Source organism: Marmota monax, unplaced genomic scaffold (assembly GCF_021218885.2).
Source record: "Marmota monax isolate L192 unplaced genomic scaffold, Marmota_monax_Labrador192_F-V1.1 WCK01_AAM20220418_F8-fsc00106, whole genome shotgun sequence".
Lineage (NCBI taxonomy): Eukaryota > Metazoa > Chordata > Mammalia > Rodentia > Sciuridae > Marmota > Marmota monax.
This window is the reverse complement of record NW_026695218.1, coordinates 9,426,199-9,440,652: the sequence shown is the minus strand read 5'-3', so window position 1 is coordinate 9,440,652 and position 14,454 is coordinate 9,426,199. Positions and strand designations below refer to the sequence as shown.

The 14,454-nt window shown below is 43.6% G+C and overlaps 1 protein-coding gene across 3 annotated transcripts in view; it reads right to left on the bottom strand.

The window, feature by feature from the left end:
• Positions 1-14,454, bottom strand: part of Add2 (adducin 2) — a 115,531-nt gene that overhangs the window by 29,047 nt on the left and 72,030 nt on the right. For all 3 annotated transcript variants that reach the window (XM_058575101.1, XM_046432387.2, XM_046432386.2), the window contains exons 5-9: positions 8,152-8,303; positions 7,730-7,810; positions 4,193-4,342; positions 3,349-3,492; positions 1,378-1,476 (exon numbers count right to left, since the gene is read on the bottom strand). In XM_058575101.1, the coding sequence (XP_058431084.1) occupies positions 1,378-1,476; positions 3,349-3,492; positions 4,193-4,342; positions 7,730-7,810; positions 8,152-8,303 (626 nt within the window). The remainder of the gene's footprint in view (positions 1-1,377; positions 1,477-3,348; positions 3,493-4,192; positions 4,343-7,729; positions 7,811-8,151; positions 8,304-14,454) is intronic.

The window sequence follows — 14,454 nt, the reverse complement described above, 5'->3', positions numbered from 1 at the left end:
ACGTCTGCTTGTTTACCAATGTGACTGAGGGAGAAAACGAGGCCCAGGGTGGAAACAGAGCTTCAGCACTGCCCCCTCTACCTCACATGACCCCAGTACAATCCCCGTAGCAGATCGCTGCTACCTGTGCTTCCCCGTGTCCTAATCCACCACCTTCTGCTCCCATCATCTCTGGGTTTCTTCCACTTCTTCCGGCTCCATGCTTTAGAAGCCTCTCTGCCCCAACAGTTGGGAAAAAGCCACTGGAGCTTCTCTGGGGGTTGCTAGCCACATCGCCTAAGGTACTTTAACAAGGTCACATCAAACCAGTCTTGAACAGAAAGTGACAGCAGCCATGGGGGGCTGTCAGGGAGGGTGGCCGGCAGCACTGCCCTTTGATCACACATGACCACTCTGCTTTTGCTTAAGTTGCCCAGTGGCCACTTCCAGGGTCTGGAAGACACATACTTCACTGTGCCGGGGCGGGGACTCACAGGCATCTGTTTCCATCTATTTTTAGGGCTAAGCTGTCTTTTGAGGATGAGGAGTTTCCATGAGCTATTTTCTCAGGGAAGCCTCTTTCTTCTCTAGAGGCAAAATGTGGAGTCCTTGAGTGTTCAGGTGTGGGGAAGGGCCAGCGGCTTCCCTTTCTAGTGAGGTTCTGTTGGTTCTGACACCAGCCAATAGTCAGAATTCAGGGCCAGTATCCTTGATTGGGGGAAGGACACCACACCAGGGAGGCACCACCTGGCTCTGCCCACCTCCCCTGGGTCTCTGGTTCTGGCTATTTGGGGGCAGGGAGGTGGTCTCACACCATTTCCCATAAAACCTCTTTATCACCGGCTTCACAGCTTTCTTTTCAAAGAAAAGATAGTCTTCTAAAAACTACTGATAGAGCTCCACTAGCGATTATTCTGGATTCTTCTGGACTGATCTACTTCCTCCCAGAGTAATGCCTCAGAGAGAGGCAGCAGCCTTCGACTGAGCTCTGCTCTGCTGGGCTAGCCGGAGGGGGCAAACAGGACACCAAAACGACCCTGCACGCTGGGCACAGCTAGGTGCCGCAGGTGCACCCAGGTAACATGTAAGCATGGCATACTCACGATGACAATCTCTCCCTCTTCTAGCTGAAGAGTCCAAACAGCTCCCTGTCCTAGGTTTGACCCCCAAACGTTGGGTGACCAGACAATGGTGATCGGTTTTGCCAACTCACAGAACTGACTCTAAATGTGAATTTTCAGAAGTGTGAAGTGATGCCATGATGAGAAAACAGACAAGAGTGTCACAGGGCCAGGTGCAAAGGACTCCCCAACTCAGAGCCAGCAGAGCCACTGCCTTCACCCACAGGCACCCATCAGAGCCAACTCCTGGGCCCACTTCCCAGAGGGATGCGCTCACCTGTATCTCACAGGCAGCCTGCAGGTGGAAGATCTTATAAAATGCCTCCTCTACGGTGTCACCTAGAGCGACCATGCCATGGTTTCTTAGCACCAGGATCTGTGGAGGAGGAAAAAGCCAATTAAACCTCAAGCCTTCAAAACTTAAGAGGGAGAGATTTTTTATTTTATTTAGAGCACTTTCTATAGCCCTTCCCAGAGCCCCTCCCCCAGCTCCTTATTCATTCTCCCTAATCAAACATCCCAATGCCCCTTGCATTGAAATTGAAAAGGCTTTTTTTGTGGGGGGGGTGGTACTGGGGATTAAACTCGGGGTACTTAAATTTGGGGGGACAATGCCTGGATTTTTAGGTGTCAGAGAACTCAGAAATCAGAAAAACTGGGTGTGTGTATGTGTGTGTGTGTGTGTAAACGAATGAATTTTTTGATGTCTAATACAAGAGTTCAACCTCAAAAGCATCTCTTGCTCCTGTGAATTAGTTGACTTAGGACCAAAACCCAAGAGGACAGTTCTTTGAGGTGGCTCTGCAAAAACAGGTAAGTGGCATCCCCTCTCTGGGCCTCAGGTTTTCACTCCATAAACTCAGTGAGGCCCTGGCAGCTCCAGGATTCCACAGTTCTGTGAAAGAGGCTACACTGGTCTCCCAAATTGATTTTATAGATGTGGAAATAGAAATCTTAAGAAACAGAAAGTCTTCCAGCTAATTAGAGGCAAAAATATGAACTTGAACCCTGAGGTTCTCACTATTGGTCCAATTTTTCAGTCTTAGCTGGAAGCAGGTGGATAGAGGAGGAGACAGAAATGAATTTACACCAAGAGTACCCATCCCCAAGGGCCAAGCCTATCTTCCCTGCCAGAAAGTTTACTTGGTTGGTTTTTCCCTTGAGAACTCTCTAAAGCCAGACAGGGCCCACATGGGAGCTGAGATACAGGTCCATGGATCGGATCTGTCCTTGCAGAGCCTGGGCTGAGGCCTCGAGGCTCTCAACAGCACACCCTCTAGCTTAAAACAGCTGCAGACCCTTTCTCTCAAGTCCAGAGAGATGGAGACAATGACTCTGGCCCACAAAAGACTGCAAACAGTGAACACCCCCTCTCTCAATTTCTTATAATACTTTAAAGTGTAAAAATCTCATCCCTGTCCTGACACTGCTCATGATACTTTGGAGGATGTTGGGAAAGAGAGGTAAGACTTCTCACCTGAGTTAGAGACAGGGAGACAGGGACTCAGGAAATAGACAGTGAGTGCCTTGCCAAGATGGTGGCAAGCAACCACCAACCCAGGCTGTTTCCAAGCTCAAGTGTGTGCTGTTGTATGTTAGGGCTTTAGACTTCACCCAAGCAGTAACGGTGTTCCACTTTTCTCTAGCAGGTTGATAATGAATGAATGAATGAATGAATGAATGAATGAATGAATTGATAACACTCAAGTTTGGGGAGACTGGGGAAATAACATCCTCTATATTAGACATGGGGAAGGACAGAGAGTTGTTAGGGGGAGGCAACTGATCAATATGAAGCAAGAGTTATAAAATGTGCATCCCTAGAAATTTGTCCTAAGGAAATTATCTCAAGCATAGGAAGATTTAGTCAAAAGGATTTTGATCCCACTGTTGTTTATATGAAGAGAAAATTTGAGGGGGTGAAGACAAGCCTTCTGATATCCTACCCTAGAGGACTGCTCAGCTAATAGCAGTCAGCTATTCATATAAGGCATAATTTAATAATTTAAAATAGTGACAGAAAATGTTTAATGATAATACTATATTTTGCTAAGGGCAAAAAAGAGAACATATTTTATGATCCCAATTTTGTAGGTATATATGAGAACACTTAGGGTGTACACCAAAATCTAGTAGTGTGAAACCTATCTGCAACCTCTAAACATTCTCTAGTGAATACATGTCACTTTCGTGATGTCGGTTTTGACAACGCCACTCCAGAACACCTTCCCAGAAGAGCTGAGCGAACCTTGCAGGTGGGGCCAAGGCACTTCTGCAGGTTGATGCGATCAGCTTCCTGCTCCATTTCCCCGTTGAAGTCATAATAGGCCATGTCCCCCACCAGCAGGGCATTGTGGGAGACAGGCAGGAGGCCACACTTCATGGCTGAGACCTGTAGGGAGACAATGGAATGGCTAGCACCTGCTGCCCCCAGTTCCACTGGCCTTTTCCACAGCCCAGCACAGTCCAGTTTTGCTCTGGGGCAGGCAGGGTCAGGGGAGCAGCTACAGAGAAAGGCCTGGGTCTCCTCCTCCACCGGCTGGGATCTGCTCTCATGCTTCTGCCTCTAATGTCAGTTTTCACACCAATACACCAGCTGTTAGAAATGCTGGGTACAATGATTCAAGAGAGCTGTTTCTGTCCTGCCCCAGCCCGGCTGTGGTCCTGTGACTCCAGGAAGGAGGGATGGGAGTTTGTACCAGGTGGAGCAGGCTCAAGATCCCCGGGATGGGTTGGAGAAAACACTCAGCTTTGGTTTCAGTGCAGAAACCGACACGTCTCTGCAAGGAAGACCAATGAGAAACCATTTTATGGCTCTGGGGCTGCAGAAGTGCCAGGAACCAGTGGTAAAGCACAGGATGTGACCCTGACTCCCACCTCTTATGAAGAGCAAGGAGCATGGAGGGAACCCTCACTCTACTCCATGAGTTGGCCTTGGGCTCTCCAGACACACATGCTTGGCACAACTCCATCATCAAGTCTTAGTCTTGCCTCAGGGAGAATCTTTCAGATGCAGGTGCCCTGGATCTGGCTGCTGTGCAGGGAGGTGACAGTGGATGAGGACCTCAGAGTGCCAGGAAAGCACCACTCACCGCTGCCGTGGCTGGCGTATGCAGGTGGATGACGCACCGAACATCAGGCCTGGCTGCATAGATGGCTGAGTGCAGACAGAAGCCCGAGGTGTCCACCGGGAAGCAGCTGCTGCCCTTCTCCACCACCTCTCCCAGGATGTTCACCTTGATCTGTGCCAGAGAAGAGTCTCAGAGTAACAGTGTGGGCGGGGCCTTTCCTCCTCCCCCAGGAGGTGAGCCCTGCACTCACCAACCCTTCTATTCCCTATTCTAGACCCCAGGAGCAATGGCTGAGTTTGGTGTTGAAGGACAAGGACCCAGTCCTGCCCTCAGAGAGTGAACAATCTTTAGGGATCACAAGATGATATCATTCAGCAGGGGAAATGCTAGAACAGAGTTCCTTAGACTTTTCCGTGCATGTGAATCCCCTGTCAAAATGCAAATTCTGCATTTCTAGCACCTTCCTAAGTGATACCCATGCTGTGGGTCACGGACCCCACTTTGAGTTACAAGAATTTAGTCATTCACAGAATTCTCTAGAACTAGGTAGAAGGAGTCTTTAATCCCAGCAGAACAGGAGGATCAGAAGTCTTCCCAGAGGAAATTGTGTCTAAATTGAGTCTTTTTATTTTTAAATTTAAAAATCATACACAAAGGTAAAGAGACTAGTATACTGCACACCCATTTACCAACCACCCAGAAGGCAGAGTTTAAAAATGAGTAGAACGAAGTCACTGGCTTTATAATCTACTTTTGACTCTAAAACTCACATGGTTATTTTGTGTGTGTGTGTGTGTGTGTGTGTGTATGTGTCCAATCTCTTGCATGAGGAAACAAGAGGGAGAGAACAAGCTGTGGCTGGCCATGGTGTCCCTTACTTAGACAATTTCACAAAATGCCAACATCAGAGAAGGTCACTTTGTAACTGACACAACAAGACAAATGACCACTCCTTAAGCATATATAAACAGACTGACTCAGACAACACAGTGCAAGTACAAAATCGGCCAATACCCCCCTCTCCTGGTTCACGGGAGGAACTGCTGCTTCTTTACCAAAGAGCTAAAGCCTCACTCCAAGCCAGGGGCCCCCTGGATAGCAACTGGGAAAACATCCAATCTTAGAATTGCTGCAACCCTACAGCACACGCTCCGAGGCCACATCCCCATCAGCCAACACCAACCCAAATCCTTAAAGAGGTCCTCCTAACACCTGCGCTGAGAACACGCCCTGTTCCCCAGAGCAATTTCCCTCTTGCTGGTAGTTAATCTACTTACTGATTACAGATATCCCCTGGACATTACCGAGCTAGATTAGAGCTTCTAAAAAGTATAACTTGGGCTTTTCAAGCTGAAGCAGTGGAGCCATCTTCAAGGTAGCCTACAAGGCAGTCCTATAAACTGCCTGCATCTCCATCCCTGAAAGCCCCAGCAGAGGGGACTAAAGGAAGGAGACAGACCCTGGTGTGGGGGAAGGGACAGGCTACTGACATCATCTGCTTAAGCAGAAGCATCAGTAAGATGTCCAGTAAATCCCCTCTTATGAAATTCTTCTTTAAGTGAATTTTACAAAATGAAGGTGACTTCAACACTTGGAAGTGGCAGCAACTCTCCCCCTCAGGCACTGTGAACCTGAGTGTCCTGTGATAACTTCTGGTTTCCTTCATCCTAGTTCCCTGCTTGCTCCGATGTGTGCTGAGTTCAGAATTCCCACTCTGGGATGGCCCCTCTTTGACTTCATGTGTTTCTTGCCTCGTCCTTGGATGTGTGACCTGTGATCACTCAAGAATCTCCACAGCTAATAAGACAACCACCAACCCATGAGGTGCCTTTGCACAAATGAATAAACAAATATTCCCTCTGAGGGTAGCCCCAGGGGTGCAGGGCTTGGCACATGGATGTTGCTTCTATGCTAATTTGAAGAAGCCAAGCATTAGTGAGTGGCACACAGGCTGAATTTCACCCTCTTCAATCTTCCCTGCCAGCCAGGCTCCCTTGTGCAGTATACAAACTGCACAACCATACATTGCAGCCCTAAGACTATACATACTCCCTGAGTGACACATGCTCATGACTCTCAAGCCTCTATCTCAAGATTAGGTCTCTTCTAAACCTAGAATAATCAGATGTCAAATGACTTGTCCTCCTGAATGTCCCACCAGCTCCTCAAACTCAAATCTCAATCCAGTTGATCGCCAGGCCCCAAAAGCCCACAGGACCAAAATGTTCTGCCCGGCTTACTGTAACAGCACTAACCAGTTGTCCTGATATCAGCTGGCCTCCACATCATGGTCAGTGACCTTTACACAATGGAAACCCAATTGTACCACTCATAGTACTTCAGTACACTTCGTTAAGTGAGTTTTACAAAATGAACGTGACTTCCACACTTTGGCAGTGGCAGCAACTCTCCCCCTCAGGCACTTGGAACCTGAGTGTCCAGTGATAACTTCTGGTTTCCTTCAGGCTAGTTCCCTGCTTGCTCAGATGTGTGCTGAGTAAGTGCTTATAGTACACCAGCAGCTCTGAAATTCCAGAAGAATAAAGCCAAAATGCTGTAACAAGTCCTTCCAGGCTTCTTATCATCTGGTCCCCACCCCATTTCCAGCCTCACCTCTAGATTCTGAACATCTACGCCAGACTTGCTACCTGCCTGTTCTCCCTGGTATAACGGGACCCATGAACACCAGAGCTTGGAGCATGCTACGCTCTTGCCAAGGTCAGGACACCTCTGCCAGCCCTCTCCCTGCTGGCCAGGTAAGTCTGCTTATCCTGTGGACTCACCAGAACTCCCTTCTGCACCATTGTTTCAATTAGAAGGCTCTTCCCTCCATGCCTCCACCTCCTGGGGCTGTTGGCAGAGCATGGTGCCCCTCCCTGGGCTCCCAAAGCTCTCCTGGAGTACTCTACACTCTGAGCTGTCCTCAGTGACTACCTTGCCTGTCTCCCCCAACATGACAATAAAGCCTTTAAAAACAGAGCCCGTGTTGCTCCTGTCTCTGTGATCCCAGTTCTCACCTGGCCGTCACCTCCTTGGGTCACGTACCCTCTGTGAGCACCAGTGTCCTTTTCTGCATATAAAATGGCCTTGGCCAACCTTGAGGTCCTGTTCTGCCTGGATGTTCAGTGGTTCTGTCAGCCTGGACTTTTGACCGAGTACCTGGACTCTACAGTTGGACATGACTCAAGCGCCCAGGTGGTGTCCTCCCCTCCCAGCTACAAGGAATGGCAGCCTGTGTCTCTGAGAAGCACTGGGCGCTTCTGCTTTCAAGACAGTCCTTTCTACTGCTCTGTCCCTTCCACCCAGAAATCTTTCCTGGCCTGTACCACCTTCTGGATGCCTCCTCCCATCCCACCTAAAAGGAGCAGCCTGGGAGGGATCCAGAAGCAACCTCTAAGAGCCCCAGCATCAGTTAGGTCTCGCGTTTCTGAGCTTCTCATTCCAATGTGTCCGCCCCCCTCCCATCCTCCCATTTCTCCACTTGGAGGACTCCAGCTCATCCCTTCTCCCTCCTCCCCCCTGCTGTGGAGGAGTCCTCGAGATGCCAAGGGTACTCACCAGGCTGGACGCCGTGACTTCACTGCAGGAAACTCCCTTGGGGCTAATCAGGAAGTGGTCCTGCTCCTTGCTGACTCTCAGCTGCAGGAAAAACACACATTTTTAGGGACAAATAGGGAAATGGGACATTTCTAAGGACACTTGAATCTCTTCCTTCCTGAATCCACTTTAATGAACTCTTGCCTCTCCCCCAACCATTAAGAGATGAAGAGGACTCAGCTGTCCATGGAGCTGGGGAACCACAGCGTGAAGAGGAATCTCACAATGTTCAAGAACAGCCTCAGAAGTAGGGTCCAGGTGATCCTGGACCCCACCCAAAGTGTCCACTGGGTAGGTTATCTGTTTTAGTGATCAGAGTTCCCCTTTTGGCTCTTGTGGGGGCTACATGCAATGTCCCATCCTGCTCCAGGTGCTTTTCTCACCGTAACATAGGTGTCGCTCAGCTGGGCCCAGCCATAGAGGTCTAGGAGTCGGTAGACACTGCTGATCTTGCAGCGCATGCGCCGCTCCCCCTTGGCCAGGTTCAGGGTGTCAGTAGTGTGGAGGTCATTGATGGGCGTCATCATGGAAAAGTCTGCAGGGGACAGCAGTAGGGATAGGACAGCTCTCAGGGTCAGGAGCTCCCGTCAGCTCAACCCTCCTATTCCTGCACTAAGCCTCTTCAAATTCTTACAGCTATACAAGAAACATCCCTAGGCAATCAATATTCTTTAATCTTCATCCAGAGGGAGAAAGTCCATAGAAAGTCCATAAAGTCCTCTGCTCATTTAACTAAACATGGCATTGCTTTTGATTTTTAAAAAATGGTAACACTCAGATCACAGAATAAAGAGTTCTCAGAATGCCAAGATTACCATAAACCCTAAGAATGGACATCGAGTAAAACCAAGAATACCCAAATCTTCATCTCATCATATTAGGCCCTGACTTCCTTAACAAGACTCTTAAAGCACAAGAAATAAAATCAAGAAATAACAAATGGAATGGACTCAAACTAAAAAGCTTCTTCTCAGCAAAAGAAATAATCAATGTGGTGAAGAAAGAGCCTACATCCTGGGAGCAAATTTTTGCCACACACACATCAGATAGAACATGAATCTCCAGGATATATAAAGAACTCAAAAAACTTAACACCAAAATAACAAACAACCCAATCAATAAATGAGCTAAGGAGCTGAACAGACACTTCTCAGAAGATTATACAATCAATCGACAAATATGTGAAAAAATATTCAACATCTCTAGTAATTAGAGAAATGCAAATCAAATCTACTCTAAGATTTCATCTCACACTAATTAGAGTGACAGTTATCAAGAATACAGACAACAATAAATGTTGGTGAGGATGTGGAGGAAAAAGCACATTCCTCACACATTGCTGGTGGGACAGCAAATAGGGACTACAACTAATCTGGAAAGCAGTATGAAAATTCCTTAGTAAACTTGGAATTAAACCACCATTTGACCCTGCTATCCCACTCCTTGGTCTATACCCAATGGACTTGGAAAAAATGGATGAAGTTTGATGGGGCAGAGGGGAGGGAGGGGGATATGGGGGCAGGAAAGATGGTGGAATGAGATGGACATCATTACCCTAGATACATGTATAACTGCACATATGGAGCGTCGCTACATCATATACAACCAGAGAAATGAAAAGTTGTGCTGCAATTGTGTACAATGAATCAAAATTTATTCTGATGTCATACTTACCTAATTAAAATTAATTAATTAATTTTAAAGAAACAAGAATAAATTTCTGAGTGGAAATAAAGGTCTATTTCATCAGTTAGCTCTAATGAAGAAGTTACCAGTCATTAGATCTGATATTATCATGCCATTTTAGCTAGATCATGTAACAATTTTTTTTTTTTTTTTGTAATTTAGAAAGCCAAGTCAGTTGGGAAATAAATTCCTTGACTTTCTTGAGTCATTTTCAGGAGTCATAAACTCCTGAAGTCAAGGCTGACCAATGTGTTTGAGGTTACCATTAGGGCATGTCTGTTCCTCTCTGCACACATAGACTCTTTTTATGTGATGGTTCCTTCTGGGAAATTTCTGGAGAAGCAAGAGACTTGGAAACAGGCCAAGAAGGTTTGACAGTCTCATCCTCAGAACACCGAGAGAGTCTCGGAGTTGATGTCCAGTCCATTCCATTAACCATGATGACAGTGCCTCACTCGGGGAGGTAGAACAAGGAATCTGAATGCCCTGCACTTGGATGACTCAGTGTCTAGGAACCAATAAGAGAATCAATAAGCAAGGATTCTAGCTTACAATGATGTCTGCCTGAGAGTCTCTCAAAGCTGCCTCTCCCAGCTCCCCACTAAAACTCTAATGGACTAAAAAGCTCTTTGGAAACTTTTATCATATTTGTAACCCCCGCGTCGACTACAATGTGATGTATTTCCCGTATCATATTGGCCATTAGTTAAAATGAGATGGTCTGACGATGTGAGGGTGGGCCTCACCACCACAAAGGGCCTGTATCAACCATATGAGATGCCCCCACCCCCCCAGGGCATGTGTCCACTGAATGCAGCATTGCCAGGGACAGTGTTCTAAAGTCCCAGTTAGATGAGCAAGAGCAACGACAAAACTCCAAAGTCAAGGATTTCTAATACAAAATTGACTAGTCTTAGATCCCGTCCTGTAGGTGGGTTTCCCACACAAGAAACTACCTCTTTGCTTCATCCCTAGCAGCAAAAGGAAAGGACATCAGGTCTTGGCAAAGCCAGGCAAGTGGGCCTACTGGAGAGAGGGTTCATATCCCCGTTCTTTCAATTCCTCTCTTACAAAGAACTGTGGAGTTCTAGGGTTGCCAAGAGGCCAAAATAGGCCTGAAAACATTCACTCCGTCACATCTTCTGTGTTTGGTCTCAAACAAAATTCCCTTCCCTGACTCTGAGGAGTTTCAACTGTGAGGATTCCTCCACCCACAGGACCCAGGGGCAGGAGATGAGAACAGCAGGGCTCTACAAGAGTTCCCACACCTCTGCTCTCAGATCTTAATGTACAGGATTCTTACTCTGACCAGCTCCATAAGTGAGTCTGGTTGAACACCATGTTTATGACACAGGTCTAACTGGGCCAGATGGAAACTCAGTGACCTCCCTGAAAGACAATAGTGAAGAGCACACCTATGAAAAAAAAAAATCTAAGACAAATGGAGCTACACAGAGAATAACTCATGACCCTGACAACTTCTCCTCTCCACACCCACTTCTGGACATGTACTCATTGTATTTTCAGGCATCCATCTTTCTCCCTAGCAGATGCTGATTGATGAGGCAATGGGAATACCGGTCAGCCCTATTTGTCTCTCAAAAGTAAAAGTTCAGGGACAGAGACGTGAAGACAATGATGGAGTATAGACAGACAGACGTGGGAGAGAAAAACCAGAGACAAAGACCAGAGAGCCTGGGTTTAGACAATTAGTATTGATATAATAGAAGAAAATTTTTCTAAACTGAAATAAAGGTTTATGTATACAAATTGTAAGACCTTACTATAATTTAGACCAAAACAGTCCATAAAAATTATATATTTACAGATAACATTTATGAACTACATAGATTAGGGGAAAATCTAGAAACATCTTTAAAAAAAAAGAAGAAGAAAACTTTTGGTTAGCTCCAAAGGAACAACAACAAAAAAGAATCTGTCTCAAGTTTCTCTATTATTGCCATAGAAAGCCAGGAGACAATGCTTCTATAGGAGGTTAAAAAAAAAAAGGCTAAAAACATTGAAGTGATCCAAAACAGGTAAAAATAAAAGGAAGATCCAAAGTACATCAGGCAAATAAAAACAGAAATAAACAGAGGACACAACATTAACATCAAAATACAACAATATTCTCTTGGGCAAAGAAAACCATTTTTCAGGTCATTTTATATGGATTAAAGGTATAATCCATAATAAAACTACAGCTATAATGAATAATTGTGCTTTGGATATTTCATTAAGATATACAAAGGAAAAACTATCATAAATACAAAGAGAAATTGACAGAAATCAAATACAGTGGAAGACAACACAACTTCCATTTTATACAAAAAAATCAAATGGAAATATGGGTTAAATATTATGCCCTAGAGATCTCCTATAACCATATATCATTTGAAAACATTAGGCCACACCCACAGGAAAAAAAATCTCAATAAATCCTTGACACGGAAATTAAATAGGCCATGTTTTCCAAATATAATGCAATAAAATCCAATATTGTTAACAAAAAGAACATGGATTCAACCAATTAGAAATGAGAAAACACAATCTCTGATACCTTTTAGAATAAGAAGAAAGGAGACTGGCAATGTGGCTCAGTGGTTGAGAACATGCTTAGCATGTCTGAGGCCCTGAGTTCAGTCCCTAGCACCACCAAAAGATAGTCAAAATAGCAACTGATGATTTTGAAAAGATCCAGGAAGTAAATAATTTTATATGAAATATATGACAAAAATTTACTCAATAAGCAGCAAAAACAAAGATAAAACTGAGGGGAAAGTGTCAAAAAAAACCTCTAAAACGTTTTCAGATCTGGATGGCTTTATAAATGAGTAATGAACTTTAAGGAACAAAGACTTCCTATTGCATTCAAAATCCATCAGGGCAAAAAGAAAGGTAAGCACACCTTGGATCATGTTAGGAAACCACAGCCTGAATCCCAATACTGGATTAAGACCACCCCAAAAGTGAACTGTTGAGCAGTCTCACATGTGAAGACGTATACAAAAGATCCTGAATAAAATTTCATCAGATCAAATCCAAAGTATTTTGAAAAGAATATATCAAGACCAGGAATCATTTATTTCAGGAATGAAAAGATTTCAGTATTCAGAAATCTATAACTCATCACAACAACTGATCAAGGAAACAAAAATCAATAAATGCCCTCAAATGCAGCAACAACCACTTCTGAGGAAGACCTATAATGAATTAGAATAAAAATATATTTCCTCGGCATGAGAAAGAATAATTACCTCAAACTGTGTGGCAAAAGAATTTCCATTAAAGTCAGAAACAAGACATGGATGATTACTCTCTAATCTATTATTAACATTGTTCTGAAAGTTCTAGTGGATGAAATGAAAAAGCTGGAATAATAAGCCAAAGGGTACATTTGTTCCCTGGGATGATAAAATATGGGAAGGTGTTTGGAATGATAAAGGCAAAAATATACATTATTTGCAGATATGTGATGTTCTATACACAAACCCCAAGATAATTCATATCTATCTATCTATCCATCTTAAGTGAGAGCTATAATCAAAAAGAAAACTGAATACAGAAAGATTCATTTAAAGTGACAAAGTTTCAGGGATTAACATCAGTAGGGACCATATGAAAATAGACCTTAAATATATGGAGAAAACACCCCTCATATCTGAAAAGATTTAATCAATTCATGCAAATAGTTTTAAAGAGCCTCCTGTTTGCCCAATGCTATTTTAAGTCTAGGACACTATTCTAGAATACAGTATTCTAGAACCAAACATACAATTTTCCCCCATGGAGATTATATTTTAATATAAATTACACACTTATAAATTCTCTACCAAATCAATCTACTCATCTAATCCCAGGAAAAATTCTAAAATCAATTGTTTAAGGTAGACGAGGCGTACAGGGCAGAGCTTGACAAAATAATTCTGAAGGCATTTTAAAAAATAAACACATGTTTGAGGAAAAAATGACAAGCGAATAATTAAGGGCATTTGTTCCCTGGGATGATAAAACATGGGAAGGTTTTTGTAAGCATGCCAACAAAAACAGAATACACAAAGGAAAATAGTAATGGATTCAACCACATGAAAATTAAAGAATTCTAGAGATGGAAAATACCATGAAAGAATTTAAAAGGCAAAGGAAAACTGGAAAAACTTGCAATGTGTTTAGTAGATAGCAGGGAAATAGAATTCATTATAAAGATTCCAGGTTCTGTATGAAAAAATATGCTAATAGGAATATCAGCAAAGAATGCAAATAGGCAACTTACTACAAAAAGAAAATCACATCCAATATATATTAAAATGCATAATATATCTACTCAATAGTAATAAAATAAGTGCATATTAAAATGCAAAGTACTATTTATCACTGTCAAATCAGAATGATGAAATTAATGCTAAGATATATTACAGATCAGGGTGAAGAAATGAGCACTCTGTCGCATTGCCACTGGAAACATAAGTTGATTTTATCTTTCTTTCTCCAGAATGGAGAAAGTAAAAAATTTGCCAATATGCACAAAGGTCTTAAATCGTGGATATGCTTTGATCCAGCAAATCTACATTTTATAACTTAAGAGAAAATAGTCAAGTATACATTCTAAGATTTTTTAAATCAGGATGTTTACTGTATTTTTTATCATAGTAAAGCACTGAAAATAATCTAAAAGTCCAATAACAGAAAATTGATTAAATAGCATACATCCACCAAAAATTACATTGCAGAACCAAATTGTGTACATATGAGTTACTGACACACCCTACCACTCTACCACTGAGCTACATCCTCAGCCCTTTTAATTTTTTATTCTAAGATAGGTTCTTGCCAAATTGCCCAGTCTGACCTTCTCTAACTTGCAATCCTCCTGCCTCAGCTTCCAGAGTAGGTGGGATTACAGGAGTGCACCACTGTGTCTGACCAGAACCATATTTTATTATGTAAAAAATTAGTTAGAATATATTATTATAATGATATATATAATGTGATTATATTTT